General features: G+C 42.1%; 1 protein-coding gene across 2 annotated transcripts; it reads right to left on the reverse strand.

The window, feature by feature from the left end:
• Window positions 1–1,299: 1,299 nt before the first annotated feature.
• Window positions 1,300–21,265, reverse strand: DHX57 (DExH-box helicase 57). 2 transcript variants are annotated; one of them, XM_086743920.1, is made up of 24 exons: window positions 21,233–21,265; window positions 19,648–19,862; window positions 18,824–18,976; window positions 18,371–18,541; window positions 16,803–17,614; window positions 15,150–15,343; window positions 14,888–15,009; window positions 14,437–14,632; window positions 13,553–13,677; window positions 12,256–12,389; window positions 11,528–11,582; window positions 10,614–10,816; window positions 9,455–9,571; window positions 8,978–9,074; window positions 7,502–7,675; window positions 7,030–7,230; window positions 6,389–6,665; window positions 5,145–5,240; window positions 4,964–5,047; window positions 4,693–4,830; window positions 3,844–3,918; window positions 3,270–3,404; window positions 1,621–1,821; window positions 1,300–1,504 (listed from the first exon to the last, which is right to left on the reverse strand). In XM_086743920.1, the coding sequence occupies exons 2-24, from the start codon at window positions 19,851–19,853 to the stop codon at window positions 1,361–1,363; spliced, it is 4,110 nt and encodes a 1,369-aa protein (XP_086600046.1). In that variant the 5' UTR covers window positions 19,854–19,862; window positions 21,233–21,265; the 3' UTR covers window positions 1,300–1,360. The 2 variants fall into 2 exon arrangements, with proteins under 2 accessions (XP_086600046.1, XP_086600047.1); XM_086743921.1 differs by lacking the exons at window positions 18,824–18,976; window positions 19,648–19,862; window positions 21,233–21,265 and having other exon boundaries at window positions 16,803–17,526; window positions 18,371–18,484.
• Between the last annotated feature and the right edge of the window lie 1,063 nt (window positions 21,266–22,328).

Here is a 22,328-nt window from a genome sequence, read left to right on the forward strand (position 1 = left end):
AGAGGAGTATGGTGCTACTGTTGACCAAAGTTAAGCTATGGGAAGATACTTGCAGAGAGCATTCTACTGCACTGGTATGATGGTCTTGGTGCACCTGTCTTCTTCCTCAGGCAAGGGCGCGTTGCTGTGAAGGTGCTTCTAGAAACATTCAAGAGTAGGTTTGTGGTTTTTTTTTGTTTTTTTAAATTGAACTAGTGAGCCAACAATCTGCCTCCCTTCCCTCACCATTCCTCAGCCTGAAAGCTATTTCTAAGCAGGGCTGGTGGTGGAACAGTGTTTACTCTCATTTTACTATTACAGATGACAGCAAAGTTATCTCACTTAAGGCACTTGCTATTATTTGTAATTACTAGTACATCAAGCAGCACAGCTGTAGCAATGCTTAGCACTGCAATTAAGCAACATTGAAGGGAAGAAGCAATAGTTCATTATTATTGCAGCATTTCACCACACTCTTCTGTAGCAGTCCGGTCCCCAGAGCAGGAGTTTGGCTAAAAGTTTCTGGAACTGGGACTTTCTTCCAGCTGTGCAGGGTAGCAGGAGGGCTAACACCTACCAGAGGAAGCTAACAGCAATACCAGCCACCCAGGGATCCATTTTTGATGCACTACAGCAGTCCGTTGCATTTGTGCTACTTTTTCACAGCACAGGGCAGGGCTGGAAAAGCCTGGCTTTCAGAGGAAGTGTCCACGCTCTTCTGCAGTTTTACACAGTAACCAGAACAGTCTGAACTGATCCAACTCATCAGGTACAGCCTCCTCACTGGAGGACACTCTCTAAATCAATTTCAGAACCCCTTGACATGAATCAAAAGGCGCTCAGCTTTCTAAGGGCTTTGGGTTGAACCATAAGCAAATTGATTCCTGGTCTACTCAGTAGAGTCTTGGCCAAAATGTAAAAGTGAGTTTAAACCAATTTGGGAGTAGCTTATGACGCACATGCTGCCTCCAAACATGACTATTGCAAGAAGCAGCTAGGTAGCAGGTATTTTTGTGACCAGAAAACACAATTGCCAGTGTATGCCTCATGAAAAATAGACTTTGCTTTCTTACTTGGAGGCTTCTTCTCTTCCTGGGAGATGTGCCATTATCCCATTACCCAGAGCATACTGTAAGCCACCTTTCAACAAGTAAGCTTTCTCAAAAAAAAAAAAGAAAAAAAAGGCGGGGGGTGGGTGGGGTGGGAAGACGACAACAACGATGCCAAACCCCCAAAACCTGTCAGTAGTACAGGTTGCCAATTTGGTCTTCCAGAGATTAGCGCTGTGTTTTGGGAAACAAATAGATCAAGACACTGATGTTACTTGGTCTGGTCTCAGGCAGTAACAAGCAGTGAGTCTTTATAGAAAGCTGTACTTGCATTACTGCGTGGTCACAAGCTTTACAATCATACTGATGATCCGGGACCCACGGGGGCACATGCATAAATCCATGCTAGGATTCTTGATTTTATCCTGCAGCAGCTGGTCGAGTTCACAGCGCAGCTCTTTCACCAGCTCAGCCACCTAACACACATGGTAAAACACAGAGGCAAGTGTAAGGCTCATGAAACGCATTCCCTGCATTCTAAACACAAGCACAGCTCTGCAGCACTCCTAAGATTATCCCGCTTTTTCCTCACCTGGTGAGAGGCAGCTACAAACCGTATCCATCCATCATCAAGAGAAATGACAAATTCTCCCTTCTGCAGCTGCACGTGAACCTGCCCACCTCCAAGCAGGACCAGTGGGTACACTGACACCATACTGCAGTCCCGGATAAACACGCGGCTGGTCTTGATTTTCTCGTGATACACCAGGTACGGGCTTTCAAAGTGCCTGGTCTGGAACATGTACACCACATCCTTGTTAGAAATGCCACATCTCTTCCTATCTGCTCAGGCAGATATCGCCCTGCCTGCCTCTTCCACACAGGCCTCCCCTGCCTCTTCTTCAGCTGCAAAGAACAGCAAATGTGCCTAAAATGCACCTGCATGACTAGCAGACTGTCTCTGACATGTAAGAGCTGCCAATAACTTTGCCAGTTATCCCTTGCTCCTTCCTGCTTTGCAGCAAGCTCGTGAGAAACCAGCTAATTCATCAATGTTACCTCGAGGCCCCAAGTTCTCCATGTCATGCTAAGGACACGTTCATGTGTGTGCTTGTTATGCTCTTTCAAAGCAAGAGCAATGAACAGTTCAAAGCCTTTATAACCCAAATATGTGGCTAATGATTAAAAACCCACTATTTAAATTATCAGAGGGCTGGAGCACCTCTCTTACAAGGACAGGCTGAGAGAAGAGAAGGCTCCAGGGGGACCTTATAGTGGCCTTCCAGTACCTAAAGGGGGCTTCTAGGAAAGATGGAGGGAAAATCTTTAGCAAGGACCATTGTGATAGGACAAGGGGTAATGGTTTTAAGATAGAGGGAGGTAGATTTAGATTGGATATTAGGAAAAAATATTTTACAATGAGGGTTGTAGAACACTGGAACAGGTGCCCAGAGAGGTGGTGGATGCCCCATCCCTGGAAACATTCAAGGCCAGGTTGGACAGGTCTCTGAGCAACCTGATCTGGTTGCAGATGTCCCTGCTCCTTGCAGGGGGGTTGGACTAGATGACCTTTGAAGGTCCCTTCCAACCCTAACTATTCTAAGCAACTTATATCCTGGAAAACCAATGAATCATCAGATATGGAGACAGACTTCATGAGATAAATACTACCATACATCACAGCAGAGAGAGAAGAGCTCTTATCTAAGTATGAGCTATTAAGCTGGAAAGGAAATTAACTTCAGAGTTTGAGGACCCATGAAGAAATAAACCAGAGTATGTCCCTGAAATATTTACCAATAAATAATATTTCAGCTGAAGAGACAAAGTCTGGCGAAGGGCAGTGAGGAGAAGTCATCTACATGTATTAAGGTTCCACATGCATGCAATCTCAGTCAGTACTGAGAAGAAGCCAGGGGAGCATTGCAACTGCAATATTTTTCCCTGCAGCTTTGCAGATGCAGCTTAAGAAAACATGAACTGAGGGGTTACTGGATCTGCTAATTCCACTCCAGAGGGTGGAGTCTAACTATGTCCAAGAGAACACTCTTAACTCGGGAACGCAACACTATTTACAATTCTAACAGGGGATTGTTCAATCATGAAGATTTTTATTTTTTTAAACCAGTAGGGACCCTCACTATAATCTCAACTGCTCAAGCAAAGGTGATTTCTTTTATAAAACAAAAACAAACAAACAAAAGTGTATGCTTTGCAAAAAAAAAAAAAAAGAATCCTGACCTGGTAATTCACAGACGAAGGGTGAATGTGAACATAACCATCATTTTTGGTAACAAACTTCAGCTCTTCTGCTTTTGGTTGCATTTTAACTGCTCCTGTACTGGTCTTCTGGTATTTGCCCTCTGGCTTTTTCACCTGTATGGTAAGATAAAAAGTAATAAAAATCTGCAGTACCAGAAAACTTCTTCAACTTATGTTTTAATTTTATCAAAAATAGAAGTTTTCAAGTAGTAACATGTCAAATCACTAGAGACAGATATTACACTCCAGGTGCTGTCTAACCTTGACTGTTGATTTGTAACCTCAGACTTCTAAAAAAATGTAATTTAAAGTAGCTTCTTAAGAACATTTGCTGCTGGCTTCTGTGTGACACTAAAATCAACCTCTAGGAACAGCAGCAGTCTCAAGCAATACAAACTTGAGCTCAGCTGCCTGGCTCTAACACAAAGCAGCAAGCTTTGGCAACCTAAGCCAGGCTCAAGGCTGCCACAATCAGCCCAGATTGAAGGCAGGCTATGTGGATATGCTACATAGCAGAAGGGAAAACAAAACAAAAAAAAAACCATTCTTTTACCTGGACAACATTGGGATACAGTGCAGCACACAACATAGCTGAGATCAGCTTGATGTTCTCTGCATTCGAATTTGCCTGTGAAATTAACGCATACATTAGATATTCTCCAGGTAAGCCAATAAAGGTAAAGCCCTGCTTCTGGAATTACTGAATTCCTGGAACTTCTATAGCTGCACTGCTGTGCTTTATAGGGGAGGACCAGTTACTGCTCCTAAGGTCTCCTAGGTTCTGTTATCGCTGCTATCAATGGAGGAAAGTGGCCACCAACTACCTTGATGCATTTAGTGCCAAACCTAATTGTTCCCTAATGTCTGGCTACAGAGAAAGCAAGGACAAGTTGTCCCAATGTGCACAGTGAGACTCTACAACTACCTCATCGTGCAGCTCTAGGAGATTTCTGGCCCCAGAGGTACTGCTTTCTGAAGATTGTACGCAATGCTGAAATATTTCACTGCCTGCTCTGTAAAGTAACTCTGTTCCCAAAATAAGGCTGGCACTAACTCCAACATTCAGGCCAGGTCATGAGTCAGATCCATGCCTTTCCACTTGCTGATTTCTAATGTGTCAAGTCAGCAGTGTTTCACTGTCTCAAAGGAGCAAGTTTCAGCTCAGTTCCACATCTAGGCCTGTTCTTCCTGGGCACATAAGTCTTCATGCAATCGAGGCCAGTACCAGCATGTATGATGCACAGGGAGGATGAACAGAGCAGCTGGGAGGCAACTATTGCGCCAGTGTGAGATTACAAAGCCACACTGTGGCAAGAAGTCCACCAGTCTAGAGCCCACCTGGCACCCAAGTTGAATGAAAAACTGCAGCATCTTTATGGAGCACTGAAATGCTGTGAATTACCTCTTCTCCTGTGGCATCCAACACACCATCGCCTCCTTGGGACCACTTCTTCTCAATGTCCCTCGCTCTTAATCCCTCCTTCACAAACCCAATGTCTGACAGCAGCTCTGTGAATTGCCGTTTCAGACTGGCAATTTCCTACAAACAAACAAAGGGCTGAGATGGGTGCTGCACAAAGCAAGGACAGTCTTCTCCAGTAGCTTATTTTCATCACTAGGACTCTGACAGTGTCTCAACTAGTCCCTAGCCAAGGTCACAAAAACTGACTTACCTGAAGTACTCTTCCTGACAAAAAGTTCTCCCTGCAGTAGTCATAGCTTGCCTGAGCACCCTCTTTGATACTTAAACACCATCCCTAATTGAGAGGATAAGATGTAACCTTTAATAAAATATTTCAGCTTGAATTTCAAGCACATCACATACCTTTGAGAGGCTACTGAATTTTGGCTCACCTTATAGGCCTGGAGGAGAGCCAGATAGTCACTGTTTCCCACTGCAAACTCCAACTTCTTTCTGTTTGCTTCTTCCCTTTTATCCCATGGTGACACCTAGACAGGCAGTAACAGATTAAGTGTGTTCTTCCTCTCACGACTTAGACAAGCCATTGCAAGAGCTGTGTGGCACATAATCTTTGGTATTTTCACAGCAGCTCACAGGTTAGAACACAAATTTTCTCCATTGATAACAGAAAACACGAGGCATTAAAAAATGCCTAGTCAACCACAGAGCACCTAAGCCCTTTGCCCTAACTAACCATAAGAGATCCAAAGGTAAATTTGTGGTTGATCAGCTCACAGTAAATATTTCATTTTGGGCAGACCTCTGCAGCTGCAGAATGCCAAGATCTATTAAAAATATCATCTGACAAATCTTAGCAAGTTAACAGAGCTGAAGTTCAAATGAGAATGCCTATAATAGAGAATAGCACAGCAAGTCTAAAATCCACTTGGGTCTGAGAGAGAAAGAAGGCAACAGTAACTCAGGACATTGAGAAAGCTGAATTTAAGTTATTCTACATCAGCATACAGAAACTTACAACATCTGAAGTCAAAATCCTGTAGAAAATATGGTAAGCAATACGCAATTAAATGACTAGAACAATATATTTCCAATTCTTTCACAACTATCCTCAATACAAACTATTTGCACTAGTAATAACAGCAATCAAAACTTAAAGGAAGTCTGACTTTTCATGCAAGTTTGTACATTGCAGTAGAAATTAAACAACAGAAGGAGCACGTGTAAGTACAGCAGCTGATTCAAAAAAGCCAAAGTGAAAGTGAACACACAAACTGAGATCTGAACTGAACATTCACAGCTCAGACATGTCAACTTCATCATTACCACTGTTTCATAATTATTTTTAACTACTTCTGTTACTATTCTTTTTCAATTTTTACAGCAAATTTGGACTAAATGGATTGTCTGTACCTCTTAATTAAAATTAAAACTAATATCCACTCTGTTTCTACTGCTCATTCATAATATAAATAACACTTTTGTTATTGCTGTATAGTTTTGGTTTTCTGCTTACAACTGGACTTTTGAAATGAGCACTGCATTAACGTATAGGTTAACCGATTAAAAAGGAGAATTAAAATACTCAAGTGTAGTACATTGCAAGTTACAACATCGTTTTGCTGCTACATGAAAACATACCACTTTCAAAGTGGGATACACAGTTAAGAATACTTACAAAAGGCGACTTAAAGGCCAGACTGGCTGCTATAGTTAGTGCAGGATCCAGGCAGCGGAAGATGGTGCCAAACAGCATTAGCTTGCCAATCCTGACATCCACAGGCAGAGAAGCCAAGTGATATCCCAGAGGGGTGAGCTTTTCATCTGGAGTTAGTGCTCCTAAGTCTTGTAGTCGCAGTTTTGATGCCCGCAAAGACTCAGTTCTAGGGGGCTCAATTAGTCGCGATAAGACAGCGTGAAGATTCTGTGTAGAAAACATCTCCAGAATCTTAATTCTTATGGAAGGGGAAAAAAAATTACAAAGAAAAAAAAAAAAAAAGCAGCTTAGTTCCATACACAGGACAATAAAACAAGCTTCTATAAAAACAAAACAAACAAAAAATCCAACAGAAAATATGCTTTGAAGAACACGCTTCCTAGAGGAGGACCTGTTAATGTGTATTTCAGGTCAGGAAGCAATGTGAAATAATAGCTGGGTGGCAATGTACCTCATCCAACCTCACACAGTCTGTAAGAACAGATTCTTATTTAGCACACTTGGGTTTAAAATGAAGGTTTCGTTGTAAAAAAAAATAAATTGTGTTGTTTCCTTTTTGTACAAAGGGTTGCACAGTGTGCAATACAGGAACAACAGCTTACCTTAGACAAAGCTGTTCCAAGGGCACTCTTTGTATTTCTGGTAACTGCTGTTCTATAAGCTGATGGTTATAGTGATGGCTACTGAAAAGATGAAAGCAGACACCTGAGGCTAGACGGCCTGCTCGCCCTTTCCTTTGCAGAGCATTGGCCTTGGACACAAATGTGTCTTCCAGACTTTCCATTCCTTTGCTTGGGTCATATCTACAGGAGAGCAAGAAACAGGCTTATATTCACAAATGCAGAGTGAACAGACTGGAGGTCAAGTAGGTAGACGCTGCCAACTTCTGTATGGACACAATTCCCACCCCTGCAGTTTGATCTGAGTCTAGACTGGCTCCCTCCACCTTGCAGCAGGTTTCTGCAGATCAAGTTCCTTCAAATTTTTCACAGCTCTTTGGAAAGCTAAAGTATGCAGCTCAAGGCACAGAGCAGTTTCCCAGATCACAAAGCCCTGAGGAATGAATCCCAGTACCTTTTCTCTTTCATTTTTCCAGAATCAACCACATAGACCACATCATCAATGGTGACAGATGTTTCTGCAATGTTTGTAGAGATGATGATTTTGGTAACTCCCGCAGGAGGCCTGAGGAACACAGACTGCTGTTCTTCACTAGACAGTGAAGAATGAAGTGGATAAACAACACACCTGGAAAGACAATATGACAGCATGCTCAGTGCATCTCCAGCCTTTTCCCTCTTGGGAACAATCTGCCTACACAAACTTTTGCCTCACTAGTACTAGATACCGCCCACAGCCATTCAAAGCAATATAAAACCAGCAAATCTCTCTGCCATATCACCTTTAAGTCACAGAATCATAGAATCATTTCAATTGGAAAAGACTCTTAAGATCATTGAGTACAACTGTTAACCTAACACTGCCAAGTCCACCGCTAAACCATGTCCCTACGTGCCACACCTACATGTCTTTTAAATACTTTCCAGGGATGGCGACTCAACCATTTCCCTGACAGCCTATTCCAATGCTTGATAACCCTTTTGGTGAAGAAATTTTTTCCAAAAATCCAATCTAAACCTCCCCTGGCGCAGCTTGAGGCCATTTCCTCTTGTTCTATCATTTGTTACTTGGGAGAAGAAACCAACACCCACCTCATTACAACCTCCTTTCAGGTAGCTGTAGAGAGCAATAAGGTCTCCTCTCAGCCTCCTTTTCTCCATACTAAACAACCCCAGTTCCCTCAGCTGCTCCTCATAAGACTTGTTCTCTAAACCCTTCACCAGCTTTGTTGCTCTTCTTTGGACACACTCCAGTACCTCAATGTCTTTCTTGTAGTGAGGAGCCCAAAACTGAAGACAATATTCGAGGTGCCGACTCACCAGAGCTGAGTACAAAGGGACATAACTTCCCTAGTCCTGCTGGACACACTACTTCTGATACATGTTCTAATGCAAGGTGGAGAAGTTTACAGAAGGGATAGGTCTCAGAATACAGCTGAGCAAAAATTCTGCCTCTGTCTAGAATCTGCCATTGATAATGCCAGACTGGAAGAAATCACTCCAGCTAACCTTGCCACAGACATCTGTGTAAAAATTGTTTAGTCAAGGAGATCGCATGTAACAACCTAAGGCCAAACACAACCACAACTGAATGTGTCTCAGTAAATATTCTGAAACAGAACAAGGGCTGAGGTGAAGTTCTCAACAGTCTTGATCATGCAGAACACAAAATGGAGAACACTCATCCACTAGAGTCTCTGAGACTCAAAAACTAACCTTCTTATGTTGAGGAGGAAAAAAATCCAAAACCAGCAAGCCAATAAGACAGTAGAAAAGAAATTACCCTGACTGGAGTCAGGACCTTCATATCACAAGCCGTCTCACAAATTTAACAACACTTACTTATCCCTGGATAAAAGCAGGCTTTGTGCAGCAAGATACACTTTACTTAAGGGTAAAGACAAGTAGTTTAGGAGCTTTTCTGCCTTACCTTTTGCTATGCCTGTTATTAAAGAGAGCATTAGACTGGAGCTGCTCATAAAGCATCTTGATTTCTGCTAGACCAGGCAAAAATATCAACACAGCACCTATACATGTAGATTTAAAAAAAAAAAATTAAAAAAAAATAAATGAAATCACTCAACAGAAAGGACAGCATGATATTTTATCAATGTGCAGAAGGCCCATGTCAAAACTCCAGCTCTGTTTTGCAATTATTGTACAAAAAGCACACAGGCTGCAGCAGTCCCTCACCAAAGACAATTGTAGACAAAAGTAGACAATTCTCTTACCTCTCCCATCCCATGTGTATCAGGGGCTTTGTTACTCAGCTAGAATTTCATTTTTTTTTCAAAAATAGTCAGTAACTACAGAAACTCCGCATGCAAAACACCAACTTTGGGCTGTCTATAAGTGCACAGCCTCCATCAACCTACTTCTGTTTATCTCTCAAGGACAACGAAATTACCTGGGGGGTACGAATGTCTGCCAGCAACTATCCACTCCAGCAAAGCTTCAATTAATTCCAGATTAACTTTGTCCAAGTCCATGTCAGACATTGCTTTCAACACTGTCTTGTTAACCCCTGGGGAAAAAGAAATAAGACACACAGTAAGTCCATCTCTCATAAAAAAAAAATATCTGTTGGATGCATTGAACCAGAGTGGCTACACAACCAACCACACCTTGTTTTAAACAGCATCTGGCTTCGACCAAACAGAGGTAGCTCTGTAAGTTGAGTCAATGCGTCACATTCCCCTTTCCATGCTTTCCTCTGTTTCAGCTCTTCCTTCCCTTTCTCATGCCTTACTGAGGCTCACACCTGCCCTGTGCGCAGTCTAGACCAGACTAGCAGAACAACATATGCACATACTACCAGTAAGAGGAGCTGCAAGCCTTTATATGGCCACTTACAGGACTACAATATCAAGCTCTCTCTTCTCTCTTCCAACATTTCTTACACCAACTCAAAAAGACACTCAGATTCCCTTACTCTTCTGAGATGGTAACTGTCTAGCAGGAATCTGAAGCTTTTAAGCAATGGCTCTCATTCAATACCACTCCGGAGATCATCATAAGGGTGTGCAGGGAGGGACACTTCAGGACCAAGCACAAGGAGGATTTTGATGATGACAGTGAGAAGTTCATGGAAAGTCTGTCTCTCTTATAAAACCATTCACAGAGTGACTGAATTTCTCAAGGAAGGCTTGTCATGCTGAAGTGACCTCCTTGAAGTGGACAGATACATTCTGCGCTTTAGGTAAAGCTGCTCCAGCAAGAACAGGTACAGAGAAGAAGATGGAATTAAAAAGGCATCTGAAAAGGGATGAAAATAGATAGTAGCTGAAAACTGCAAATTTTCAGAAGCTAAGAACTGTTTTCAGCCAAGATGTTTGTTCTAGTTTAAGAAAACAATGGGTTCTCTCACTCTTTTTTTTTTTTTTTTTTTTTTTTTTTTAAGCTGGCAGGGGTTTTCTGATCTCATCTAGAAGTAGTGACCTGCTCACTTCACAAATACAAAACTCTGAATTATATACATACATCCAGCATACAGTATTATATGCTAGCATACCATGTTGGCTGGCAAATGTTATATGCCAATTTATTAGATTTAAGAAGGCACTCACCTTTATATCGTATGAGGAGCTGCTTCAGAGTTAATTTTTGGTCTGGGTCTGAATCCCTGACAACTGTGTCAGGGCCTTCCAGAATGCCAGCACGTCTCAGGTCCTCCTCTACTTCTTCAAATGCAGTTCTTTTGTGTCTTCCATTCTGTTTGTTTTCTTGCTTTGTCTTGCGCCTGTAGGGACTACTGTCCTCTAAAACATACCTGAACAGCAGCAGAACATTCAGTGGCATGGAAAGAATCCCAACAGTCTCCTTCTAATAATCAACTACATAGATACGATATCAAAAGTATTTATATATAAATCTGAGAGAAACTTTGTATAAGTGGGTTGCAAAACCATAGACACTATCAAGGTCAAGGTATCCTTCTATATTGGGATGTTAGTCTTTTAAAAGCTGTGATGCAAAAGACTCAGATGCAAACTTGACCTGGACAGCTAAGTGGGTAGCTCAGAGCAACAATCTGACAGTAATTTACAACAGCTGACCATGACTCAGCAGTAACTACAAATGGTAACAGGACTCTGATACCTGAACTGCAAGGTAGAGCTTACAAAAAAGAATCGTTTGGTATCCTGCATTTTTCACCTTCAGTACTGAAATCTGCCTTCAAATTTCTTTTGCTTGCCAATGTCTAGCCACCACTGAAACAAGTAAAGCACAAGCACCAATAAACTCTTCATGGCAAAGCTTACTTTTTCTTGAGTACTTATCTAATACAAAAAGGCTTGTTTTGGCATGAGATCCTAGAACCCACTCCCGTATAAGAAGTATGGCTTAAAGTCAGTACAGTGATGGGGAAGATTTGAAGGGTTTTAATTTTAAAATTTATGCCCAGAACTATTGCAGTCTCAAGGTCAATAGTGCAACTTCAAAGGCCAAGTACATCTGAGAATGTTCGGAAATTTCATACCTCGTCATTGCAATCACATCTTCCAGAAAAAACTGATCCACAGGAAATGTTTGACCTAAAAGGAAACATGAGAATAAATCTACATGCCACACAACAAGCAGAAAAGAGGACAAAGACAGCAGACGGTTAACATTTCACACAGGTTATTATGTCATACACTGGCTTCACAGCTCTCATCTATACTTCAACACAATTTCTGTCTAGGACAAACAGTGAATATTTTCCAAGAATGGTTTGGTAACATGCACTTACAGAGACAAGGGCTGATGCACTTACAGGAACATATCCATGAGGCTATGTGTTTCTGTCATGCTCCATGTAATAACTTAGCAATTTAAAAGGCACGTTTGGCTAAAAGTGTACAAATCCAGCTGGATCCTCTCACTGTTTCTTTTTTACGAGGATAGCAAAGAGTTCTCAGCTGTGGTGAAACTAGCTCAGGGAACCATGTCGTGCATGCAGTGTAATTTTTGTCTTTTAGGGAAGAAAATTCTGCTGGTATAGAGACAGCACAAAAAAGGCTCAATTTCCAAGTCTTCTCTCTCCTAAATCTCATTGATCTTTCCTGCTACGCCCTTGGAATCATAGTTCTTGTATAATCCTCATCTTGCCACTTTGCAAATTAGCCCCTTGCACTTGAATTGAGAAATACTTGTCAAGAAGAAATACTGAAAACAAACCCTTAAAACAATGAATGTGACAAGATAATAAAAATAAATTGTTTTCACCTGGTATGTTAATAACTGGACAGGAGTGAAAGTACTGAGAAAAAAGCTCTGCATTCAAGGTCGCACTCATTAGTACAATGCGCAGGTCTGGTCTCTGAACCATTATATCCTTCAAAACCAGCAGCAAGAAGTCACTGAAGAACACAAGCAAAAAGACAGCTGAATTTTTTCCGTTTTAACTTTCAGTGTCTCTTTTTTTTCCCCTCCCCATTCTGTCCACCTTCCTGGTCTTTTCAATAGCACAGCCATACCATCACAGAAGCATGAGCTTCTCACAATGGCTGGAAGCTAATAATGCAGTAAATTAACGGAAGGCAATCTGCTTACTTTTTGGCTGTCCCTTACTAGAGTGTCAGGATTACTTGTCAAATTCATTTAAGCAACAAAAAGCTATAGCTACCTTATAAATGAATTATATTAATCACAACACAAGGATATTAGATAACAAATTAACTCAAAGCAACAGATGAGTCCTTTTTGCTCCTCTTCCTCACTGGAAGAGTTATTCAAACTTACCCACTCTTCCTTGCTCACAGTATTCTCCCCTACATATTTATAGCTTCTGCGGCATGCCCAGAAGACTGGCTTGAAGTGATTTTTAGATGAGAAGGAAGAAGAATCCTTGAGAGATATAAGCCCTTTTATGAGGCTAAAATATAATCTCAGCTGTAGAATAATGGGTCACAGTCAAAGCCTCCTAGAAACCCAATGCATTGCAATGTTTCACAAGGAAAACATCAAAGGATCCCTGCTATTTAGTTTACAGAGATACTGATAGACATTATCTTTTGCCTGGCAAAGTCAGGTAAAACTGCAGGAGGCTGGAGCAGGATAGGATAAGACTGTCTAGGACTAGTAAAATCTATAGACTGGACGGTGAGAGCTTGTCCCTTTCAGGTGCTCTGCTGAAGCCTGCATCAGGAGAACTTATTCCCAAAAGGGCATGTGAAGAATTAGGGTATTTGGTAAAAGCTGGAACAAGGGAAGAATAAGAACAAGAAAACTGTTGCTAAAAAGTTACTTAACCCTCCAGCCCCATATAAAACCTCTTTTCAACACCATTGCAATGTGATGGTAGATTGGAGCAATACAGATTAAAGAGACTTGCTTTCTTTGCAAGCTGCTGCTACATAACTTCCTACTGCCCAAAGACAAGGACCTAAAATCAGACTCCTTCCACCATCCCACATTACTGCCACAGGATCAACAAGTCCTACTTCAGTTACTTGCACCTTAGTCACCTTTATCCTTCTAACTATGTTTCTTCATTTTACTCACGGGATAAGAGATTATTTACCTTTCTTCTGTTCTTTCGTGAACTTCATCAACAATAACATGTGTGACTCCATTCAAAGAAAGATCTCCTTCCAGCCTTCTCAACAGCACACCAGTAGTGCAGTACAAGAGTCTGGTAGCTGAGGACTTGAACAGTAAGACAAAGCATTCAGTTGACTTTGTGCAACTTAACACAGTGCCAAGAGAGTACGTGTTGCTGTAAAGCATTCAGTTTCAGCTGAGTGCCAGGTTTGACAGAAAGAGAACAAGGAACCCCTGCTGGAGACAGGCTCAATGATTTTTCTTTCTTGATTAAAACTTAAGAGCATCTGCTTATTACCAAGAGGCATTGCTAACTATAAGGGGTAAACAAAAAATCTGAACTGCTTTTCCTGTGGAAATTGGTTGCTGATAAACAACTCTGATCTCGTCCCTAGGAAGATTTAGTGAATCTCTTCTTTAACATAGTTCTTGGAAAAAACAATCGGCTGCAACTGAGACAAAATTTCACTTCCAAGACAGCAGTTTGAATTCAACCCTTGCTTCTGGCTGACCGAAGCTGTATGCTTCAATCTTCACTTGGGAGATAAATGGAAATGGAGACAAGTGCAAATGCCTGGAAATGCCTTCCAGAGGATAGAAGTATACTCAGACTCTCAGACTCCTTCACATGTCTCAACAGAAAGCAAAACAATAGTACTGCACTCTCATTCTGTGAAGTGGACTGTGTAACTTGAGATGAAATAAAATACAGAATATATTTCATAATATAATATAAAATATAGGTGATACAGACTTACTTATCTCACTATATGACAGATATAGGGCAGAGATTCTGCATGCTACAGAAGCACTGAGCACATTTCTATAGAGCTAAAGGAAAACCAACAAGCAAAGCATATATACCTTTACACTTTCTAGACGGATCTGATATCCAACAGTGAGTCCAATCTTTTCTGTTCTCTCTTTGGCTACACGTTCAGCCACAGAAATGGCAGAGATCCTGCGAGGCTGAGTGCAGATGATGTTTGCAACTCTGCTTGGAGATCCTTGCAATGAAGCATCCAAAATAAACTGAGGAATCTGAGTGGTTTTCCCACATCTGCACAACAAAATCAGGGATTAATAAAAAAAAAAAAAATCCACAAACCCAACTCCTTCCATCCATATAAATTAAGATGACTGCATTCCACTTGAAATTTCATTAGTGCCATCCTTATATTAAGTTCACCTAGGACTGCTGTCACTGGTCACAGACGGACCATGACCCTAACCTTTTCATGACATGGATACATATTTCACATTCTTCTGTATGCACTTTTATACATAAAGCCCCTCTGTGCAATCACACTCTTACCCTGTCAAGCCGCTCACAACAAGAACTTGGTGGCTCTTCAGCAAATCAAGAATGGTTTCTCTCTCTTGCCATGCAGGGAGCTTCTGTCTTTCACACAGCATAGACTGGAAGTGCCTAGAAGACTGATGCACAAAAACAGACAGCACGGCAGTAAGAACACTGCTGGAGTGGAACACAACTATTTGAAACAGTAGCTTGTGGCTTAAATATTTCTTTCCCTAAAGTAAGCATGAGAACAGATATTCTATTCTGTACATTATACCTTTTTCAGCCGAAATTGTGCACAGATTTTAATATTTTCATTATACAGAGACTTTGCTTGCACATCACGCTTTTTGGAAAGCTTTTTCTTGAGGTTCACATAATTCTCATTTTCCACAACAACTTGTTCAGGCTCATATTCCCCCTCCTCTTCTGCTACCTTCTCTGCTTCCTCAGGCTCTGACACTGTTGAAGCTTGAGACAGAGAATGTACAGTTAGGTATTCTTGTTATTGAGAAACAGGATCCCATTAGCACTGCACAAAAGAGACACATGTGAAGAGCATTCTCAACAAAGAACCTCATCAGACTGGAGCTGAGGGTCTGCAGGACTGTTTTTTGACATACCATTCAACATTACCAGCAAACCTCCCCTCACTCCTTCAAACAAACCACAACTTCTCCAGGTCCAATCCACTTGTCACTTACATCAGCTGTGCAATGCCATGCTCTGGGTGGCCACGTGGTGAACCGGACCGGTAACTGGTTTGCCTTCCTAAACATTTTTCATGTGTCTCAGCTCCCCTCTCCAATTTGCCACTCAGCCACTTCTATGGTACACAGGACTGTAATGTCAGCACCAGCTTAAGTTAATTAAAACTACACCATAACATTAAGTGTTAGGCGACTGCCAAGTACTTTTAAACCAAGGCTGAAACTAGATTAGGTACTTTGGTGCCTACTGCCAATCAATTGAAGTGGGACTTGCTCAGACAGTAAGCCAGTACTTGAAAGTTGTAAGGCTACATTTATCTAAACAAAGTATTTCACAACATAAGGAAGATTTTGTAACATAAGGAAGATTATTTGGAATCTCTGATTTCAATTTTTGGAACAAAGCTGTCTTTCTGTGGAGCTATGAAAAGTGGAATAATTTGTTTCACTGTAACAAAAAAATAGGTTGCCATGATTTAGATGCTCTAAAACAGGATGATGCAGTGGTTCTTGAAAACTCTCTTGAAGAAAGTTTGCCTTAAATAAAAAAGTTTTGAAATGGAGAGCTTGCATGCCATCTAAACCACACAGTTGCTGTCACCCTGCCATAAGTGATGCAGCCCAGCCCAACTCTCCCTCTGTGAAATCAACATATTTGCACTTGCATGCAAAAAAGTGATGATACCTCCAACAACATTCTAGAACCACTTGCAACATTTACTTAGTCTTAAATCCACCATTACAAAACTAATTTTGAGGACAGGCTCATAATTTTTATTTTTATTTTTATTTAAAAGATGTTTCTGAATTGATGAGTAGCAAACGCACCAAAGCTTGCAAACAACCTTCCCTGTTCCCTTCCAAGCACACTTCTCTGGTCCATTTTGGTGACCTTACACCATATCTCTCAATGTCTTTTTATTGATTGTGTGGGAATAGGCATCATTCACTCTGCCAGTCCAAACGCATTAGGTCTGTGCTGCTTTAACTCAGTTCTCGACAGCAGAAAACCTCTCTGCTGCAGCTTTATTATGGAAGGGATTTCCTGAGGCACAGATTATGGATCTGACTCACCACGTGTCCTTAATCTCCAGAAATAGATCTGGAACAGATGCCTGAATTGGGCTCTCTGCCTTCTCTCTTTTTTTTTTTTTTTTTTTTTTAAAAAAATCTTTTGGACTCTTCTTAGCCCAGAAACCACAGAAGGAAATTTGGTGTACCTTTGGACAGTCGATCTGAACCAGATGTACTCTCTGTCTGTAGCTTTACTAAAGGTGTTGCCAGCAGGGACACAGGAGGAACGCTATACTTGTGGTGAGTATTTTTAAGTAACTTGCTTATTTCAGATTCATCTTCTAAGCAAGTCACTAAGGTGTACACGACTGGTTCATTAGACTCCGCAGCTACCAAGGCCTTTCTAAAGAGGAATTCAGCAATGTGTAAACGACAAGCAAGAGGCAGATTCTCATTGGTGGAATAAAATGCCACAAGAGGTGCCTGGAGTGGATACTTGTTTTCTTCAGGAAATCTTACTTCAAGTTCATATACAGCACCATCACTGTTAGGTCTGAGATGAGCATCATCTACAGAGGTCCTGGCTGGTTTTAGTGGGTGGTCTGGAGGGAATTCATGTCCAAATCTGCATTTTGAACCAAACTTGCAGCCTCCTTGGAGATAAAATTTACATATTTCCTTTGAAGTCTGCTTTGCTGTGTCCCTAGTACAATCACACCTTTGTTTAGTTTTGCTGAACCTGTTTGTTAGGTACTCCAATTCCAAACTAAAAATCCAAACTCGGTTTTGAATTCTTTCTACAAATTTTTCTCCATAGATTGACCTGAGGGCAAAAGCCTCTTCTTGTCTCTGTTCTAAACACTCTTCTTGACTGGCTTCAGCAGCTGTTGCAGAAACTTGCATCTTCTCTCCATATCTTTCAGTAAAGCACTGCAATAGCAAATACTCCAATGATTCCCCAATACTACCATTGCAGGATCTCAGTACTGTCCTACAACGCTCACTGTCAAAACCATACCTATAACAAAACAGAGACAACATGGGAACAAGTAAGTGACAGAAACTTGTATGAAGCAAAATAATCACAGATCTGCTTGATTAGGCTTACAGTAAGGAAGTATGTATGGCATGAGATACTATAACCACTATTGGGGGGAAAAAAATCCTACACCAAAATATTTATGCTATTTTAAATGACAGTGGCAGGCAGTAATTTGGTGTCTGTGAAGTCTGTTGTTTATAAGGTGACAAATTAGTTTATGTAGCAACTATCTCACATCTCAGAATGCAGAACGCAATAGTTACAGGATTAGATTTCCCAGTTGAACTACATAAGTTAAACTCTTCAGAAAAAGCTGAGTCCTCTCACATATAAAACACTCCTAAATAAAGCAAAAATAGTGGATAGCCATGTCTGAGCAAAATGGATGAAGAACACTTACAAGATTTTGAAACATTACCTACCTGGAAGAAACATACATAAAATAGCAATGCTCCCTGAGCTTTCCCAAAATATGTTTCATTGTCTTGGAGAAAGAACTGAGAACTTCACCGAAGAAGGGTTGGAGTGATCTACTTTCATCAAAACTATTAATTTTAATTTTAATTTTAAATTCATCTAGTTGAGGATTAAATTTGCAGCAGATACGAATTAATCAGTTCTGCATACAGAACTTCCCTGGAGTCAAAAGGAAGTTCAAGCACTGAGTGTTTACAGTATCAAGACTAGTGATTTATCTCTTCAGGATACTAATTATTCACTGAAAAGTATCACCTGGAGAGTTTGTGCACAGCAAATGAAGACACTTCACTTTCCACAATGCTCTGTTCAGCTGGCTCAGCAGATGACTTTGATATTATGTCAGAAATGTCCTGATCTTTTGAGCAGTACTGTTCATCATCAAAGTAATCAGGCTCGTCATCATCTTCATCAGATCCGTCTACTCTGATAAAAAGAGTTATCAAATTAAAATGAAACAAAATTATACTGTTGAATAGACACAAAACTCTGCCTCTGCTGTTTTAAATCCTCCATTTCAATGGAGCATTCTGCTACCCCTTTCCCACAGTTAATATTGTAGAAGAATAAAGCAGAATTAAAAGCACAGGATTTGACATCAAATTAAAAGTTAAAGCAAAAAAGAATACTGTTTTCATTTCTATCAGTGTGCCTATTAAAGCGTGCTCATCTAGAAGAGCTAGAAGTAGTGCTCCTGTTTAAACTAACTCTGATTGAGGAGCCAGCTCCTGCCCTTGAAGCTCCTGAAGAAGTTCTTTCACTCTTCTCTGATTCTCCGATGTCATGTGTATGGTCTGCAGAGGCATTCTTGCTTCAGGTCTCTGTTTTGTTTGCCCTCCTCTTCTAGCAGGGGCATTTGATCTAAAAATTGAAATAGAACATGACAATTACTTATTTGCCTAGCTCAAATGATCTTGAACCAAATTGGGATATGTTAGGACTCAATGTTGTAATTCAAAACAGGAAAACCAAAATAAGAAAAGTCCATCACCTAAGGATTATTCAGTTGGGTTCATTCTTACATGATCAGGATGTGTGTGTCTACATCTGCACACACACAGGCAGGCATATATGTATTTACCCTATGTCAAATCCAAAGTGATTTAATAAACACTTTGCTAGGTAAAGCTGTTCTCAGACTACAGTAAAACCACGAATTTCTAAGCTAGATCAGTCACAATACATTCAGGATACTAAATTCATTCCAAACTGATTATTTCCCATGGCCCAGCTTCTGTTTTGTAACACACAAAAATGAATATCCTGTGTTTATTAGCGCTTTCTGATCAAAGACGTTCTGAAATTACTTTATGACTAAAGAAGAATATCAGAGGTCCTACTATGTTTAAAAAGAAACTTTCCTAGCTATAAAATGTTAAAAACGTTAATCAAAAAAGAAATGTAAAAACTGCTTCATACTGAAACAGCTTAATCACTGTTTCACTCTTCTGTATAATCAAAGATGTCCAAAAAACAGCCCCAAAGTATCCCAAACATCTCTATGTCAAATCTCTCTAAATTAACAGAAAGACCTGGATTCCAGCCTTGGTTCTTCGAAGAGACAAAAATCATCTCCATCATCCCAAATTTTGGTTGAACATTTCCTATTTCCACCAAGTTGAGACTTGTTTGAATGGCCACTGGTGCCGCCTCCTCTCACTCTTCCTCTTCCTCCTCCTCCTTTCCCTCTTCCTCCTCCTCTGTTGGGCTTTCCTCTTTTCCTCCCTGCTGAACTCATGGTTTCTTGCTGAGGAAGGGAAAAAAAATAGCTGTTAGTTATGAAGATGATTTAGTACACTGCAAATGTCCGGGCACATATGACATTATTTGTTTTTCCATGTGACAAGAGAAGATACCCTCTCAAACTGCAGTTAATTACCTGTATTTTGGTGTATTTGTATGTACTTGAAGCAAAGCAAAGCACTTTATTCTAGAACACTGTTAAGCAAATTTTGTGGCTTTAGAAAATAAAAGTAATATTTCTCACAGCTCTTCAAAAAGTGCAGGATCTCTGGCAAGAAGACAAGCCTACCAGCAGTGCTGCTTCGGCTGAGGGCTCCAGTTCTGCTACTCTGATGGAATTTTCTTGGACATGGGAGCCCAAAGGACAAAACTTCAGGGGAACTTTCACAGCGCAAAGCAGCCTGTGCGTTGCCACTTCCTGACTCAGGAGTTTGCAAAGCCGAGAGTAAAAGGCTGAAGGGGAGCTGAAGCCAAAGATACAGTTTGTTTCCAAAATAACCTGCTCCTGACACATTCCCTTCCGCAAGAAGCTGCCCAGACAGTTGAGCACTCTGTGGAGCCTGGGCAGGGGAATAATAAGGGACCTGTCTTGGAAAACAGAAGCACTCCTCTCCTTCTCACAGACGGATCTTCACCAGCTCTAACACAACAAGCCCATTAACATTAATCAGTTGTTGTCAGCGACAGAATGGCCCAACATTAATACATGCCACAGCATCATGCTCCTGCAAATGGAAAGCTATTGCAGGGACAGGTGAGCAGCTGTGGACAGTCTGGCAGGAGCTTACTACCTAGATCTTTGCACTGGCACCTCCAGAGCCAGGATGAGAACTGATGTGGCCATGCATGAGTTACAGTCCAAACAATGGCTTGGAGAACGCCAATAGCCTGGCGCTTGGAAAGAAGCAAACTTCCCTTTTTGTCGTAGGAACTCCACGAGGACTGGACAGCATCTAACAGACAAGCTGACCCCGCTCAGAGCAGCCCGGCACAAGTGACGGAGGCTGAGAGGGTGAGCACGGCAGCCGAACAGACACCTGCACCCGTTCCCGAGGAGCCTCCGCACACAGCGCGAAGCCCCCGGCACAGAACAGCTCCGCTCCCCTGGGCCGCTTCCCTGCCGACTCCTAGGGGTGTCCGGTCACCAGCACCCCGCACTCTGAGACCCTCAAACCTCCTCTCCTCGCCCTGCCCCTTCCTCACCGCAGCGTCCCCGTCCCCTCCTCCTGCCCATGTTCCCCAGACTCCATTACCTGCCCGCCCGCCCTCCCTTCAGCCTCCTTCACGGCCCCGCCGCTCCCCACGCCGCCATCACGCCCCGCTGGGGACGGAACCCCACCCGCAGGGACGCCCGCACCCTGCCCCAGCTCCCACCTCTCCGCTCCCCGTCGGCCCGGCGCAGCGCCCCCTGACCCGGAAGAGCCCGCCTTCCCCTTCCGGGCCGTCGGCCTCCCTAGCAACGGCTGACACTTCCGCCTGGCAACCATGGCCGGTGACGTTTCTTGGCCTCGGCCACCCCGCTCCCCTCACCCGGTACCCCTCCGGCAGGGGGTAATTATGTGCGGGTCAAGCTGCTGTGTATTTGAATATATATATTGAATATATATGTATTGAATATGTATTTGAATTTCAGCCAACAGTTGTAACAGTGATAGCGGTTGTTCTTTCTCGACAGATGCTGCAGTTTTTAATGTGTCTTTCACATTCCCAAACAAAGGCAAGTATGGTAAGAAAATATTGGTAGGTGCTGATTCCTTTTGCAAAATTGAGTGTGTAGGATTAAAATGGAGAAAATCTATACCAGGTTGAGGGTGATGGTTTCCTCGGTGACAAGTGACACCAAAACTGCGCAGCTGAGGTGGGGAGGCCCCTCTGGAGATCCTCGGTCCCCTGCGCATGCAGGGCCCTCAACGATGGCTGCCCTGAACCGCATCCCACTGCTTCTTGAATATCTCCATGGACAGGGACACCACAACCCCTCTGGGCAAAATGTGCCAGGCTGGAGTTTAAAGCAAAAAAACTTACCAGCAAAATTAGACTATTACGCAAGTAACACACTGCTTTGGCTGTGTAAGAACCACCCCCAGGCACACACAAGCTGACACGTGAGGGTTTCCTCAGGGTCCTCCTGCAGACAGCCACAGCCACAGCCACCACCCTGATGCTCCACTGGGGTCTGCTCTGCCCACACCAGCTCCCCACCACCCCACAGTGGGGCTCAGCAGTGGTGGAAGAACAGTTAATGTGACTGTTAGTGGCTCCACATTGTGTGTGACATCCAAAGGCTCCTGCTCCAGTGGGGCTGGCGTGCTCCAAGGACCCATCTCTGGGAGCAGCCTGTCCACAGGAGACGGAGAGTCAGATCTGGGAGAAATTGCTCTGTGCAGAGAAGAAATGCATTGCACACTCATAATTTTTTTGCCTCCTAGATGCTCTCTGTCTTGAAGTTAAAATACCTGGCTTTCACCAC

Source organism: Chlamydotis macqueenii, chromosome 3 (assembly GCF_036417535.1).
Source record: "Chlamydotis macqueenii isolate bChlMac1 chromosome 3, bChlMac1.mat, whole genome shotgun sequence".
Classification (NCBI taxonomy): domain Eukaryota; kingdom Metazoa; phylum Chordata; class Aves; order Otidiformes; family Otididae; genus Chlamydotis; species Chlamydotis macqueenii.